Source organism: Pieris rapae, chromosome 9 (assembly GCF_905147795.1).
Source record: "Pieris rapae chromosome 9, ilPieRapa1.1, whole genome shotgun sequence".
NCBI lineage: Eukaryota > Metazoa > Arthropoda > Insecta > Lepidoptera > Pieridae > Pieris > Pieris rapae.
In genome coordinates this window covers 9,381,010-9,398,697 of record NC_059517.1, presented here as the reverse complement: position 1 = coordinate 9,398,697, position 17,688 = coordinate 9,381,010, and the positions used below count along the sequence as shown (strand labels likewise).

The 17,688-nt window shown below is 31.9% G+C and overlaps 2 protein-coding genes across 6 annotated transcripts; both read left to right on the top strand.

The window, feature by feature from the left end:
* The first annotated feature begins 192 nt into the window (after window positions 1–192).
* On the top strand, window positions 193–17,679 carry LOC111004027 (deubiquitinase DESI2). 5 transcript variants are annotated; one of them, XM_022274832.2, is made up of 9 exons: window positions 193–422; window positions 947–1,099; window positions 8,832–8,959; window positions 10,088–10,240; window positions 10,714–10,803; window positions 11,835–11,886; window positions 12,516–12,604; window positions 13,944–14,026; window positions 14,364–17,679. In XM_022274832.2, exons 2-8 carry the CDS (start codon window positions 974–976, stop codon window positions 14,020–14,022), a joined length of 717 nt encoding a protein of 238 aa, XP_022130524.2. In that variant the 5' UTR covers window positions 193–422; window positions 947–973; the 3' UTR covers window positions 14,023–14,026; window positions 14,364–17,679. The 5 variants fall into 5 exon arrangements, with proteins under 5 accessions (XP_022130524.2, XP_022130528.2, XP_022130525.2 ...); XM_022274833.2 differs by lacking the exon at window positions 193–422 and adding an exon at window positions 448–708; XM_022274836.2 differs by lacking the exon at window positions 947–1,099 and having other exon boundaries at window positions 197–422.
* LOC111004026 (uncharacterized oxidoreductase MexAM1_META1p0182-like) lies at window positions 4,301–6,021 on the top strand. Its single transcript, XM_022274831.2, has one exon. The coding sequence runs from the start codon at window positions 4,816–4,818 to the stop codon at window positions 5,563–5,565; it is 750 nt and encodes a 249-aa protein (XP_022130523.2). The 5' UTR covers window positions 4,301–4,815; the 3' UTR covers window positions 5,566–6,021.
* Window positions 17,680–17,688: the final 9 nt, after the last annotated feature.

Sequence of the window (17,688 nt, the reverse complement as noted above, 5' to 3'; positions counted from 1 at the left end):
TGTTGCAGAATATAGAAATAATACTATTTATAACTTATAAACAAATTTGTGTTATGAAGTTCATAGTGAATTTTGAATGAAATATTAGTCGAAGTTAAAGTTTTCTGTTATTTTTTCTCAGTAGCAGTCACTTGCAAGTGACATTTCAAATATGTCACTTGCAAGTGCTTAGTGCTATCAATGTCAGAAGTAGAAAAAAAATTGTTAGATATTTAGAAAAGGACAAAAATTATCTGCGATTTTTAAAGTACAGAAAATAATTTAAGGTTTTTTTTGAATCCGTAAATATTTTCATTATATTTTTACAACAAAAATTATAAGATTTCTTATTATTCATGTCTCTTATGCCAAAGGATATCAAATAGCGTGCAGTTACTCCAAGAGAAAGTTCAAAGTGCCATTTCACAAAGCAACACACTGTGGTGAGTGAATGAATCCTTTTGAATTTTTTATATATCGAATACAACAGTTTGAGTCACATGCTCGGTTATGCGTTACCATATTGTTATTATTTCGGTTAATGGGCAGTTATACGATTTGCATACAATACATTTTCCTTCTGCCTGATAATAGTATTAATTAGAATTGATAAAACATTTAATTATTCAGTTGGTAGTGAGTGTTTACGTTCAGTGGTTTTCTATAATTTAGTGGAATAACGCACATATGGAAACAACACCATTATTAAGAAATGATAGTGAAGATGAGGTAACATCTTTATTTATTCACTTAGATTTAAAAAAATGTTTGACAAAGATTCAGCATTCTTGGCTGGTATTTTCTTATTGTTATATTGTTATTATTCTAGTCAGTTTTGTTATTACTTCAAAAACATTTAATAGATTTCTCTAAATGGTAAGAGGATAACACAAATGAAAATACTAGAGGATTTAAACAGATATGTAAAAAATCTTACTCTTTAGTAAAATTTAAAAAAAATTCACAGTACAAGACCTAAGAAGTATGTGTAGAAATGAAGAAATGTGATGTACGTCACCACTCTGAGAGTGAGACTCGAGATCGTTCTGCAAATGACAGAGATCCCTTGATTAAGGGTCCAATTGTCTTACCTGAGGACCCTCACGATAATTTGAATTTAGTAAGAGTAACATAGAATGCACATAAATGGTTGATCACTTGCCAAATATATTTTATGTCTAATGTATACATGGTATACATCAGTAAATATTATTTGCTTTTATACTTTATTAAGCCATGACTTATCTTAAAGGGAAGGTGAATTTTGTGGTATAACCCTGTCATAAAACATTTTAGAGGAAATTGTCTACAAACTCTATTTTTGTAGTCATTCATTGACTTTAGGCTCAAAATTATAAGTTTTTCACTTTCTATTATAACATAGTTTAAATTTGTTTTCTACAATAAAAATTCACCATCCTGTTGTTCATACATGTAATTTTACTTGTAGTTTGTGTAAATTGATATAATATGGCTAATTGTGTCACAATTCACAGTAGTCTTCCAAGAATGTTATACAGCACTGCATGTAAATATTGGTTTGACATTTTGTTATGTTTATTACATATATATAAATAAAGATATCTTGATAGCAAAAGGAAGTAAAAATTAATTAAGATAATATCAGTAGGTCATTAGACTATATAATTCATTATCTCCTGCAAACAATGCAAATATCAAGCATAAAATGTACACAATAGTGATCATGTTATTACCATGTCTGATAATTTGAGCCATTTTCTGATTAAAACAGATTAAAAACGAGATAGTAAACTGAATAATTGACATCCCTGTAAGCCTATCTTATCTATAGTCATTAAAAGAAAAAAGCCCGTGGCCTTTGTAACTCTTGTTTTACATTAGTTTGAAATGTTTTAATGAATGGTTCTATTGTATTGTGTGATTGCTAGAGTTTACGAGAACGTTATAAACGCGCAGTTTTGAGTTATTACTATGAAAAAGAAGTTTTATGTCACACAACCAAAAAAGGTAAATAAATATGACTCTAGGGTCTATGAATAAATTGAACAAAAACTACCACACTTATACCTTTCATATATTTGTATGTATTAATATATTACATAGCTATATATATATATATATATATATATATATATATATAAATATATAAATATGATTGACTGTTAATCAACTTTTGTTGTTATAAATAAATGTGATGCTGTAATTTAAGATATTTAAATTATTAATATTATTAAATATATAAATATATAATATTAAATAATTTTCGTAGAATGTTTGACTAATTCTTCCCGGCAATGAAAATATATAATTATTACTAATGTAAGGATATAATTTATTATATATATTTATAATTTATTATATTATAATATTATTAATTTACGTTGATTATATATCAGTGTTTTTCGTATTTATGCTGATATCCATAATGCTCCAACAACTACTCTCAGCTTCATACTCTTAGGATATTTATTTAATAATAAACTCAAATATTTATTAATGTGGCCTTAGATGTCCTTTGCGCCATAGTTGTTGGTAGTTCTTCAAGGGTAAGAAGCGATGTAGACCTTAGACTAATAATTTATTTAAAGGTCGTCTGTCTTAACGACTAGGCCATTATGTTCACACGTTTTTATGGGGCAACAATGGCTACATTTTAGTAGAGCTTTTTAATCGAGCTATCAATTTTAATATCCCAATGCCTAGCCATTGGCTAGTTCAGTCCATAATTCTTAAACTATTTTGTCCTCATAAAAAAAGCAGGCAAGTTACAATAGTAGAAGCAAAGTAGTTTGAGTAATAGATTTTTTAAAATTTATTTATTTCCTATTTTTACAGTAACTTAATAATAATACAGTAGAAAACTAAGCTAAAAACCATACAAACATAACAAGTAAAAACATAAAACCTAAACCATTTTATAACTAGAAATTTGAAAAAAAAATCTACCAATTTATTAATTATATTAATTTAAGTTACTATGTACTGCGTCTCCATAGTTAGGTATAGTAACCATGGTAACAGGTACGATGACTCTTTAATCCACGTGTATGGCCGATAATATTTTACCTATCATAAGCTTTTAAGATAAATACGCCACTTGAAGATTTAAATGCCTGAGAAACTCGGACTTCCTTATTAGATATTATTCGCGTTATTTGGCAGTGGTTTACAACTTATTCGTACGATTAAATCGGTCGGATTCTGTCAATCGGGGCGGAAAAAATTGTAGGTAATCAACTTATGTTTTATAAGTATTTTCTATGAATTAGGAAAGCAAAAATATATAAATTAGCATTATTTTATTGTTACATACAAGACTAATCTTTTTTTTAAACTTAATTTAGAGGCTAATATTTACAGACAGACAGACATACAGACAACATTTATTACAAACAAAACACACACATAAACTCACAAAATAACAATAATCAAAGAAAAAAAAATTAAAATGAGATATCTTTAGGCAGCTCTCTTTCGAAATCTTCATAATTTGAACGGATTAAACAGTAGTCAGGAATCTCTAAAAATTGCGTGACGTAATACTTGAACGCTCCCTTATACTAAATAATGATAAAACTAAGAAAGCCTGAGTGAGCAAAATGTACTGCCTTGGCTCGTATATGACTGCTGTCGTTTAGTTACCGCGAAATCTGTGGTCAAACATACACTAAATAAATTTTTCAGTCGAGTTAATTAGCTATCAACAGTAGCACATGTATAGACTAAACTTGTTTTTACATTTATAGGACATTTTAACGTTAGATAGATATGAAAAGCGGTGAATTAATATGCCTTAGTAACAGTCAATTTTAAAACTCTAGAGGTCTTTTCTACTTTCCAGTGCTCTCTGTTCAAATATTTAGACCTTTGAGGTCGCTATTTCACTTCGACGATGCCCTTTTTGACGATCTTGGCAATGTTTCAATGCCTGCGCGAAACGTCATAGTTGAAATCGTCATTTACATTTTGCGTTTATGACACTTGACACTTGAATGCGAGCTCTTTAACGGCTGTGGTTTTCGTATAAACTGCAATATTTCCATTCATAGAAAAATACTTTTCTCTAAGCTCATCAGTGTAATTGAGGCTTGAAGACGAAAAGGCAAAGAAGCGTAGAGCTTCTTTGAGGGGATGTGATAAATCAACGTGCTCAATTTTCTTTTAAACTGTGTTTTAGTTTAGTTTTTTTTTTAACTTACGTACCTATTTTTAATAGTAATATATTTTGATGTTAACTAATTTAATAAATAACTTTTGGTGTTATTAATAATTGGTTAAAATTTAAGTCGGAGTCCTAAACACCCTCTCTATAGTTCGATATTAATTTAAATATATTCAATATTATTAATTCTGGCTAATTGAATCAAAAGTGGCACAAAATTAAAGTTAAGTCCTAAAAGGAAAATGAGTTTCTATTTGTTGCACATTTTTTATGTATGTTCAAAATTTACTGAAATTAGTTGAAATTTAGCAAAATATTAACACCAGTTTATATAAATTGTTATTAACTTAAGGGTCAGTTTGTAGAAGGATGCACCAATTAATAACTACAAGATAATCTTTAATATGTAGCGTAATTATTTTACATTGTGTACATTTATATGAAGAAAAAAAACAGTATCATGGGTATAATTATCACACAACGCGTTATTTTTTTCTATTTGATTACACTTCTACAATACACGTTCCAAACAAGATAATCGATGTATCTAATTTGTAATGCCTACTCATTTGAGATTCACGTTGAATAATAGTATTATTTTACCAATAAAAGCACACATACATACCGACACTATATATGACCGATCCTGTGTTTTATTTCAACAGTTAAAACCAAACCTTTGATTAATTAACATGAGTTTCCAAAACAAAGTAGTCATTGTAACCGGCGCAAGCGCAGGTATTGGGGCCGCTATAGCGGTTGGATTTTCTAAAGAAGGCGCAAGCGTTGTTTTAGTTGGGCGAAATGAAGAGAATCTAAAAAGAGTTGCTGGTGATTGTAAAGCACCAGGTTCGAGGGCTCTCATTCTCAAAGCGGACGTGTCGAATGGTGCAGATCTTGCAAAAATAGTCCCTGAAACAATCGAGAAGTTCGGTAAATTAGATGTACTGGTAAACAATGCTGGTATTCTAAGGAGGTGCAGCCTTGAAGCAGGAACGCTCGTTAATGCGTTTGAAGAAATTTTGGCTACGAATCTGCGTCCCATTGTAACGTTGACTGAAACGGCGACTCCATACCTGATAGCTAGTAAGGGTAATGTGGTGAACATATCGAGCGTTGCAGCAACGAAGGTGTTAACGTCTGAATACACGGCGTATAGTATGCTGAAGGCTGCATTAAATACCTTTAGTAAAGGCGCTGCGCTGGAACTCGGGAAGCATGGTGTGCGTATAAATTCCGTTAGCCCGGGGCCGGTTAAGACTGAAATTTTTGCATTAGCTGGAATCAATCTTCCATATGAAGAAATAGGTATTCCGACCGCTTTGAACTGCTGGGGTGAACCAGAAGATATCGCTGATTTGGTGTTGTTTATAGCCAGTGATAAAGCGAAGAGTGTCACCGGTTCTAACTATATAGCGGACAACGGCTGTTTGTTATATTGAATTTTTAACGTTATTATAAAAAGTGTTATTCTGTGCTGTCCGCCATTGTTAATTTCTGCGTAGTAATTAAAAACTTTGTTTAATTAATTTTTGCAATAATTTGCTACAATAAATTTTATTTGAATTATTCAAGGTTACGAGAACGTTAATAGGTACTGTATGGTTTTGACCTCCTTTTTGAAGTTTCTATAAAACAGATTTCGTTGTTAATATAAAGTTTTTTGTTGTATGAAAAAAGCTCGCTGAAGATTTAGATTCGCTCTTACTTGACCTAAATGAAATCGGTATTTGCCAGAATTGGATATAAATCGCACTGTAGACCCATTTATCGCGAATATTGTCGGATATTTATTAGGCTATAAAGGGCATTAGGACAATATGCCATTAGGCATAATGAGAAAATGAAAGTAAGATTTTCGTAGTACAGTGTAATCCGGTATTATATTCTCGTATTAAATGTGGGGATTTTTACTTTATATCAATAAATATTCTCACGGCTAATAATGAAATAAAATCACTATTATATTTAGTTAATTTTTTTCTGCGTTAAGGCGTATGTGCCTTTTACCAACAATTGTATTAAATTTAATACCAAATAATTAGCGTACCCAATTCTGCCTTTTGCTAACTCAATCAGATACCGGAAATTTATTATGAATTTGAAATATTGGATCGCCTTTATTGTCTAGTTCAGTTTTCCCAACGTCGGGCCCACAGGCAATTTGTTTGTTCGAAAATTTATTGAGTGAGTGTCTATGGGCGGCGGTACCACTTAACATCAGGTGAGCCTCCTGCCCGTTTGCCCCCTGTTCTATAAAAAAAAAATTGCGAATGTATAATGCATACGATTAATAAAAATACATATATGACGTATTGAATCTTTATATTTATTGATTTTTTCGTACTTATCATAAAACAATGAAAAAAGCTCCGGTATTAACAGCAAAGCTATGCCTCTTGACACTGATCGCTCGTTCCACCTTATCAGTATGACGTAACGGTCTGTGATAACAATGTAACGTGGGGAATATTTCATAAAATATTCAAAGTATGCAGTTGATTTGTGTTTGACATTTGAAAATGTTTTTTTTTCGTTTGTGGACTGTTGGACGCAAGTTAATTGGACACGTTTTTTTATTATGTCTATGATGAAGATTGTTGTTTTTTTCGATGATTATGATGGTCTATCATCCATCGTCGCTACAATGATAACATAATTATTTAAATAGTAATTCAAAGAATAAATCTGTCAAATGTCGACGTTGATGTACTCGTCTGTACTGTCGACGACGATGATTGAGATGAGAGCGTGAAATTTCGACTGTTCCCTGTGGAGTTTAAGTAACGAACTAGAAATACGCTTACGAACTAAATAAACTATAGTTTATAGTATATATAACTATCTTTAAAAATATTTACAGAGTTACTAGATTATAACCAGATATTTTTAGGCATGTATTAATAATAACTTGAATAACTAACATATAACTGCTTTATTTAAGAAAAAGTTAAAACAACTACATATTATTGTTCCAAGCATTGTATCTTCTTTATTATATTTTCTAGTATGTTTGTCGTTATCCTTATATAATATGTATTATGTGTTGTATTGTCTACTTAGCTTACGTCCTGCTGTCATGTTTTGCTTTGTATATTATTTTTATCCGTGCGTACACTTTTTGCGGATATATCTAATGTGTTTTTTTTAATAGATAGATATATTATATAACTTAATCTTGTAAATGCATTCATTTGTCGCGCTCCTAGAAAAGACTGCTATGGTTACATTAATACCATACCACAGCGGTTTTCTAATGTAACATTTTGGGATATATTATTTTGTAAAATAAAGGAAAAAAAATCGCTTTTTGATAAAATATTAGATTACAATATGCATAGAAATGAAGAATGCGTATTAAGACCAAGCAATAATGGTTTTTCAATGTTATAAAGAAATAATAACGATTTTTATTAAAAATATATGACAATTACCATATGGAACATTTAGATCGGTTAAATTTTTGTTTATAGACGCTAAAACTATTAAAGCATTTGTTCAAGCATTAGGAGACGAGGGTTAAAGAAAATTTTTGCATCAAGTTGAAAATTCATATATTCTTTTTTCATATTGATAGCTACATAGTTCAAATATTCTCAGATAATCGGCATGCTAAGTCTGAGTTTATTCGGGTGAAACTGAACACAAAGCAATAGATAATAGATAAGGGATTTACGGCGTGTTGGGAATGCTGTAATAGTATACCTGTGTGTATATGGCCAATCGAAGATATCTTAAGCCAGATAAATTAATAATCAGCCGTTATCGACAGCTAAATTTCATAAATTGACATGGATAGTAAGTAAGAATTTGATTTAATCGTTCACAATTATATATAGAGACAAAATCACTTTTCGTCAGGCGTGACCCACTAACGCCAAACGAATTTAAATGAAAATAGTCACATGACAAATCGGGAAGTAATGTCATTTATATTTAAACATTGATTTAGCCTCCCCTGAACAAATGTAATCATTTCTGCATCAAATATATAATTGTGAACATATAAAATCTAATCTCATACGAGATCCTTACTTAATGTATTTACTGGTCAATTTATAAAAGCGACACTGATCTATTTTAGAATTGGATATTGAAAGACTAAATGAAATGTATAAATAATATAGATAAAGACTTGCACATTATACTTTGCATGTAAGTAGAAGTGCACTTGCATGGTAGTTAGTACTGGTGATTGAGCGAGGCTTTTGATGTACAGAGTAGTGTATATCGTGTAATTAAATCTTTTAAAATTGGAACACGGGTTTTAGTATTTGTAGTCTGTGCATTGTCTATAGAATATTCTTATTATCTATGCATTAAATTAAAATGTTTTAAATCATGTAACGTGTGGTAAATTATGCCTATAACTACTGTAATGATTAAAAAAAATCTAATATAATAGATTGAACTTTTCTCTCGTGCTCGTGCATACCTTATTTGAGATAACACACAATTGAGGATAACATTGGTTTAAAATGAAATCATAAAATATTTAATTCTAGTATTGCTAATTAATTTATAGTTTCTTGAATTCTATTATCAATCAATTCACAAAATTAATGACTACAGTGCCATCTATCAAATCTGAAATTAATTAGTATGTTTCTATTGACTACAGTGCCATCTATCAAATCTGAAATTAATTAGTTTGTTTCTATTGACTACAGTGCCATCTATCAAATCTGTAATAAACTTCCGTTTTCAGTCTTGCGGCATTTGCACGATGTTTCCGTCGTGCATGTCGATACTGCCAAGACGCAATGAGCCTCGGCCCCCAAGACCGGGACAGACGCCGGTGGTCCTCAATGTATACGACATGTATTGGACGAACTGGTGAGACTATTCTGCAGCGAAATTATATTTATATAAACATATTGGTTTGAACTATTATAGCATCTAGATACCGCATTAACCATGGTGAGAGTTCATTGGAGTTGTTCGGGCTTTTACCTGCAGCTGAGTTTCATTATCGGACGTCAAGGCAGTATACAAAATACCATCCGTATAACCTCGACGTCTGTCGTTCCATAACGTATTTCCGGACTTAGGGCCCTTTAAGAAAGGAACATATTTATTAAAAGCCCGGAAACGCACTTGCGAGCCTTCTGGCAATGTGAGTGTCCATGGACGATGGTATCACTTAGCATCAGATGAGCCTACTTCCCGTTTGACTCCTATTATCAATAGCATATAGTGCATTTAAAAAAAAATTCTTTTTGGCTTTAAATAATTTAATTAGCCAGCGTCAAGTATAAGATTTTTATAATTCGCTGTTTTAATTAACCTTTATTTTTACTAGACGATAAGAAGATATTTAATTACACTGACAAATCTTTGTTCAAAACATGTCTAACTTCTCAGGCATTAGGCGATTTCTTTTTTCTGTGTGTACATTCGCAATATAATCTTTCTAAGGGGACTGTAGGAGTGTTATTGAAAAATACTTTTGGGCCAGTTTTGTAGCTTCCATTGTTGCATCACTAGTAAATAGCGTTATAGTCTATGCGAAAAGAGTTTAGGCCAGTGTTTACCAACTTGCCCACGCGCCACATAGGGGCAATTTGATTGTTAAGGAATTATTCGAAAATTTATTTAAATTATTTGTGTTTTATTATTTACTTACTATGCTTTTCGTCATTAATATATTTCCAGTAAGTTTTTTAAGTGAACTAATATTTATTTTTAATATTAAAAATTATCTATGTTGCATACGGGGGCATAAGAATTGTAGAAAGGCTAAGAGCATGGCTGGGTGGAAAACACTCGTCTAGGCTAGTCTAATATAATTATAATTTGCTATGCGTCAATTCATTTATATCTTTATATGTATATTTATACTGTATATGTGTCACTTGTCAAGTCCGCTAGTAAATTGAAACTTTTAGTATCTTCTAAGAAACTAGGATCTGTCAAATAAAATGATGAATAAGGTTTTTTGAATAGAGATTATTGTGTATGTAGGTATACAGCCGGTGCCGGGGTGGGTGTATTTCACAGTGGGGTCCAAGTACACGGGTCTGAATGGGCGTATGGCGGCCATCCGTACGCGTTCACTGGCGTGTTTGAGATAACACCACGCGACGAGCGGGAATTGGGCGAACAATTTCGATTCAGGTAAAGTGTGAGCCATATACAATTTCCTTGAATAATCTTTTGTTTCTTTTCATGAACATTATTTTTGATCAAAATATTGGTGAGATCTTTTTGAAATGAGAATTAAAACAATCTTGACATAGCATGGGTGGGTCATCACGATGCTGGCTTGCCTTTTAAAAAAAATCTTTGGCGCAAGTGTTAAATATCAAAATCAAAAATCATTTATTTTTATTCATGTAGGTAACACAATATACGCTTATGAACGTCAAAAAAGAAATATACATTGAATGCTTCTAATTTTACATTTACATTTAGTTCTCAAATCAAGGGCGTAGTACGGAAGAGAAGAAGTGGCAATAAACTCTCCGCCACTCTTTTTAATCGCCAATTTTTCTTTTACACAACGTTTGTAAGGAGCTGCATCCATTACACCATGTTCCATATGACATCTACGACATATAATTAATGAAGATAAATATGCTGACTTACAGACAAAGTGTACATATAGGATATACAAACTTCAGTGAAGAAGAAGTACGGAGACTTGTTACTGAACTTGGCAAGCAATTCCGTGGTGACAGGTTAGTACTGAAATTTATATCAATTAGGTTTAAAGACATTTATTCTCATAACAGACATTAGTCACTTACATGAGAACACTTATATGCTAACGTTACAATTTGAAAAAAAAGAAAAAAAAAGAAGGTAGAACTTGGATGAACTTCCATTTCCGTAGATTGGGATCACTCAATAGATGGTCTTTTAATCATAATTTAAATATTGCTAGGCTGCCTGCACATTTTACATTTTTTGGGAGTCTATATACCGCTGTACTCCCCCAACGCTCAATGTTTTTTTGCCGCAATTGGTTCTATACTTAGGTAGAATTAAATTATGAGGGCGTCGTGAACTGCGCTTTTGAATTTGATTTATTTTAGTGAATGTAATGTTAGTGTGTATGTAGTCATTTAAAATTTTATAGATTAATAAGCTGGTATTGAAATAATTGTTTTATATTCATCAGTTTTGTTTCTGTGTAGATTGTTTGTGTGGAAGTTAAGTATGGGTAATGAAAAAGCAAATCAATTAACAAATTAAAAGCAAGTATTTGACAGATGATTTCTGTTGCGAAATGTTTTGTGCTGATTAGTGATAGTAAATAATGTAAAAAAATACCCTTCACTACAATAGATTTAAATAAAATAAAAAAGTATCAAATTCATTTATTCATATACGTACCACAATGTATTTTTTTCCCTTTCTTTTCCTGCACGGTTTGTGCGTCAGCCATGGAATAAAGTTTGGAAGTGCATATAAGATTTATTGGATACGAAATTGGTGCGGAATTTGCAAAAGGATCAGATAAATTTAACATATAAACACGTATATACATAAAACATAGGTTATAATTTTATATTGTTATGAAAAACAATGTACACTTATGAACGTCAAAAAAGAAATATATATTGAAGGCTTCTAATTTTACATATACATAAATATAAATAATAAAGGCTCATTTAATTAATTTAATTTAAATTTTTATAATAACATTTGTGATTATAAAGAATTAAACATATAAAATAAACTAATTTCAAATAAATATTTATTTCAGGTATCATCTAATGAACAATAATTGTAATCACTTCACATCCGCCTTTTGTTTGGTAAGTAATTACACTAAATTTAATTAATAAAAGTGACAAAGTTAAAGTTGTTGAAGAGTGGGGAAATGCGCAATCCCGCGGCACGGTTGTCTGGTGGTAGAGGGTTATGTGGGACTCGCGGGGTTTTACTGTGCATACCCACTAAAACCCCACGGCGCCACCAACAAACGCCGGCAGGATAGGTGATAGCTTAGCCTTGTCCGCATCCAGACGCGATCAGCTGCTAAAACTCACGGTCCTCTTCGGCCATGAATGATGTCGATGGACCTTGGCTCAGTAAAGGCCATTCACATCGGCCCATTCGCCCTGCTTTATGAAGCTGGGGAAGGTCGGGTACAATGCTTGCAAGACTAAGTCAGCATCCCTTTTAGACGCATGAACCCCTGTTACCCAGGATTACACACGGGGTTGCATAATGCAACTGCGAAGCTGTGGTCTCCTACCGCGGCGCGGATGGTCTGAATGGGCAACTAACCTAGGATATAACTAGTTTATACCAATGTCTAACCAGCCTAAAATATGATAAATTCTCAATCTTAATATTAACGCCATCTATGTTCCGTAAATGAAAGTTGTTGAAGGCATAACCAAGCTTTAAACATTTTTTGCTAGGTGATTTTTTTTTTCAGGCGCTATGTGATAAAGACATTCCGGCGTGGGTGAATCGACTCGCCTATGTCAGCTCCTGCGTGCCCTTCTTACAGAGGTGTTTGCCCAAGTTAGTGCTTTTTCATTGCTTATACTAATTCTGATTTTTCATGAGTGTTGCTACTAAAAAACTTTGCCATCTAAAAGGGACAAATTTGATCTTTTTTTTGGGAATTGTAAAATGTATGTTAAGTCATATGTTCAGACCCGTATTGAAATTGAAAAAAGTGCCCGGCCAAAAAGGTTTGTAATCTCTGACTTGTCAGAATAGGATCGCTGTCAGAATTCTACAGAAAAATCAGAGTATAGATGGCATTAGGCTAAAGCTTTGTCTGTTAAATGTATATAACTGCATTTGTTTATATATAAAGTATAAATACAACATAGCATGAATAGTTTGTATATATTTCAGTATGTAAATAATTTGCATAAAAACCACATCATATAAAAAATTAAATGGAAAACTACTTTGCACTTCAAGTATTCCTATACATTAATAAAAAAGAAATATTTATTAACAAGCACACAATATATTAGAAATATAGATAAAACTAATTTAAAAAAGTAGTGCGCAGTTAATTTGTCTCTGTAGACAGTGGACCCTCGCGACTGGGTTGCCATCTTTTTTTGCAATTAAAATACATTGGTTACAATACACAAGAAAAATGCACATACTTAATATTTTGATATTAAGTATGTGCATTTGTTAAGTACAGTTTTTTCAAAAGACAACGTCTGATAAATCGATAAACGGATTGACCCAACGAAAAAGCAAAATAGGAACATTATAACCATTTGCAATTATAAAAAGCTTTAAAAATGCTATTATGTATTATTTCATAGATATCGTATGCTTTTCTGTAGAGTCTGTGTTGGTGTAGTGGCTACAGCGTGCGTTTCTTATCACTGAGGTAGTGGGTACAATTTCGGCTTGGACAATGGACTTTCTTTCTATGTGCGCATTTAACATTCGCTCGAACGGTGAAGGAAAACACCGTAAGAAAACCGGCATAAGGGCATGGCCACACTATGCGGTTACGATTACTATACCATGCCACACGGCGTGTTGCGCCTTTTGTGACCTGCGAGTCGAAGTGGGGAGGACCCTTTAGCTCGAAATAATTGCGGTGCGACGCCGCACTGTTACCGCATCGTGTGGCCGCGCTCTTAGACCCAAAAGTCGACGGCGTGTTTGACTACTGTGCCTGACATTGATTACCTACATTTCAATTAGGTTGGTCATGAAACTGATCATGAGGCCCACGTTGTAGCCACTGAATTATTTTGTATGCTTTTCCTTGAGGAACTTGAAAAACTTGAGGAATAAACGAAATTTAATGTTTTCGTTATGCTTTTTAACCGCTGCAGCCCAAAATGCTTTATTATATAATAGTTGTGTGTTGTGCTAGGGAATGGCTGACGCCGGCCGCGTTGCAACAGTCGCTTGCCGTGCACTCGCGCTCTTCGTCGCCCACCACGCCGCAATAGCACCGTAAGTTATTACAAACACACATATCTACTTACACCACACAATAATACACAATTATGAAGCGCGCAGGAGGCTCATCTCATGTCCAATGATAGAGCCGCCCATAAACACTCTCAAACGCCTTTCAAGAATTTACGTTCTTTTCTCGAATGACCCTTACGCCCAAACCCAATAACCTATCTCAATCCATTTTGACAACATTATTATTAATTAAACACGAAATTCTGGAGTTTTCCTTACTGTTTTTACGGGACACTTAAATAATTGTTATTAAATTTGAACGTCGTATTAATACTATTCTATTACATAACAGATTATAACAGGATGTTTCTTTTGACAGACGAGGACCTGCACTGATGCAGACAGACAGACAAAAGTGTTGTGCGTTTTAGTGTTAAGTTCTAGTTAACAAAAACTTTGGCGCATTGTCGACTTGTACTTCGTCATCGATGCGTTCTTTTGTATAGGAATGTATATTATTACTAAAAAATTAGTTTGTCAAGCACAGACAGAGATTAAGTTGTAGCGCTGCTGTCTTATTTGATAAGTATAATTGCAAAATAACGAGTTGCCAAAATCAACTCTAACGTCAAACTTATTGTATAAAAAAATTTAATTGTTCTCGTAAGAAACTTAAATGTTGAGTTTTTGGAGGAAATTACTGGGAAATTGTTAACGAAACACAATAAGTAAATATTTAAAACATAATTAAAAACTGAAATTGGAATTCCAAATAGTTTTAGTATAGATTTTTCTATATTAGTACTTTTATTATTTTATGAGTGACCCCTTGGGAATTGCTGGTATAGAAACTTTTTGCATTACTATAGACAAATTAGAGTGATTTTTTTTATATTTGATTATATCATAGCTATTTCTTAGTAATTTGTAAGTAATCTCTTAGTAATTTTTTAGTAATTTATTTATTATTTCTTAGTAATAAACAAGATAATTACAAGGTAAACGCATCGAAGTGACATAGGTTGTAAGTGTTTTTTGAAATTATTTTTATAAGTTAATAGCTTCGCAGATGACAGGCGCCTTAAAGAAATACCCCTTTTCCTCTACCCATAATAAAAATAGTTGTGCCTTAAAAATAAGACTTATACCGGACGCAGCTAACATGCACTAAACGTTAGTCGTAAGTTTTGTATTTTCTTTCTGCTACCGCTCAAAAGTATAGTTCCTAAATTTAAAATAGTTTTCTGATATTTATTTGGTCGGCCAAATCTAAGTCCTCCATTATAGGTTATTTTTTTTTTACGATCCATCAAACCTCTTAGGGGCCGTTCAAGTATTACGAAGATTTACTAAAATTTAATTCCCCCCCTCCCCGCGCTCTGCAAATATGCAAATAAAAATAACAGGCAAAGCTTTTAAAAGAATAGCTTATAAACGTATTATAATTTTTTGTAGAAATCCTCGATTTTTCATTGCATCGTGCATTTGGTTTTTAAGCATAGTGTGGCTAATACGTGTTAAAAAGGAAATAATTACATGGACCTAATCACCCAATACGAAAATCAAATAAATTTATTTTGCTATAATTTGTTTTGACGGCCTTACAACCATATTTCTTTTTCCGATTGGTGACCAAATAAATAATTAGATAATCCCATAATATTTTCTCCAGGTATTTCTTAATTATAACTTAGCTGTAGTTTTCCGTCCGTTGAATTCATTAGAATAGTTCACTCATCACATTAATGTTAATGCATCACACGCGTTGGGGTATAATTATTAATATTTTTTTTTTAATTGATATAAAAATACGGAAGTGATACCATTTTTTGTCTTCGGTATATTCTAGGACTATATATTTAAATAGAAGTTTGTTTTAAAATATAAACGAGGATTCATTAAAAAAAAATGTATTCTTTATTGTATAATGATAAAAATATATATTTATTTATTTCATTAATTAATACGATTTATAAATCGTGGCCATCTCCGTCGCCCAATTAAATCGATTTTTTTACAAGATCCTAAGTATGAAATAAAAACATTTACACATTGTAAATATACATTGCTTATATAAACATACAGAAGTTGTTTTTTTATAATTTATATAAATCATTCTTACACAGTACAATGTTTATTTGTATGTATTTGTTATTTTTTATGCAAAGTACATAACTATATCCCACGCTTTCATATAATGTAAAATATAAGTGTTTTTAAAATAATTATTGTGCCATGTTGTTATTCTATTCAATTTAAGGGCGTCATTTAGATTAGTTAAAACGGTGTTATTCATAAACGTACTATAAATATGTATGAAATGTTTAGTTTTTTTATATAATATTGGCTATTTGAGGCTTTGGTACGGATTTGAATAAGACCCTTATTTATTTTAAGTCGTTTCAAATGGAAATTGTAGATTTTATAAATCAATTCACCAAAGTGTGGGGTTATTATAAGTTTAATCAATATATAAATCCATAAAATATTCATCGGTTTAAATACGGCTCCAAGTGTTAATGTTGCATTTTAATTGCGCTTTTTGAAGGCTTAAGCTATTCTAAGCCTTTTTTTTACCCCACACAGTAAAAGTCCCACTTATAAAAACGGTTCGACACATTATTTTATGGATTCTATATCTCAAACTATTTCTCGTTTTAAAACAGCTGAGCGCGGTTTTTGTAAGGCGCTCGAAACGTTGAAACGTAAATTTGATTGGACCGTATACAAGTTCGCCACGTGATAATTACGATTAACCAAACATAATGATAATAATTCGTAGGGTAACAGAATAGAGTAGGACATACTGTACATAGTAACTTGACAATGCGCCAGTGAACTCGATATTGTTGAAGTTGAATGAGCCTCATTTGTATGCCTTCAAGTAGATGGCGCTATAATAAGTAAAATCTTTTTTTAACAGGTAAAACTGACATGCCAAGCTGAATTGTAACTCTTAATAGCGCCACCTATTGGGATTTTGTGTCGGGTTTTAATTTGATAAGATTATCTTAATAGGTATATACATCTTGTATGTTTGTTTGAGGGTTTTATCAGTTTTGTATTGATTTAATTTTAAATGATCGCTATTTTAGTTGTTTTGTTGTACACAAATTAATTTTCTGTATGGCCAGAAGCCAAAGAACATTTTACAGTTCTTTAGTGGCTTATGACATGACAAATCTTAACTTAATATTTATTAGAAGTGAAGAGGTCAAAGTGCAGAGACAAATATGGCCTAGGTTGGCCTAGAAGCGGTATTAATTTTATTATTTTATATTAAAATCTTTAGTGAATTTTAGTAAACATTGGTTATTTTAATTGTGCTAAATTAGCATTTATTACTTTTAATACGCTATTCAAATATTTATTTTTTAATTTTCCCTAACCCTGGACAAAGATGTTTGTCGTAAGCGAAGATGGGAATTTGACGTTAGTTACTTTAAGGTATGGTTTGGATAAAATCTCTATTTTATTATTTCTATACCTAGGTTTACTGTTAAGTATTCATTGTTATGAAAAATTCTGGATTCTTGTATGTTGCAAAGGCATTTTGTGAAATATGCGAATCCAGCGTTGATAGAAATTGTGAAATGTTAACAAAATACGTGACTGAACGATAAGGTTTTCGGAAATATTGTAACATTAAAAAATATATCGGCATTAGTGTTTTGAAAAGTAAACAGTTTTCGAAATTAATGTGT

Excerpts from the sequence above, each read along its gene's own strand:
- LOC111004027 (XM_022274832.2), top strand. The coding sequence starts at position 974 with ATGAAGAAATGTGATGTACGTCACCACTCTGAGAGTGAGACTCGAGAT. Across the intron at positions 10,804-11,834 it reads AAGCAATTCCGTGGTGACAG|GTATCATCTAATGAACAATA; the intron begins GTTAGTACTGAA and ends TATTTATTTCAG. Across the intron at positions 11,887-12,515 it reads TCACATCCGCCTTTTGTTTG|GCGCTATGTGATAAAGACAT; the intron begins GTAAGTAATTAC and ends TTTTTTTTTCAG.
- LOC111004026 (XM_022274831.2), top strand. The coding sequence starts at position 4,816 with ATGAGTTTCCAAAACAAAGTAGTCATTGTAACCGGCGCAAGCGCAGGT.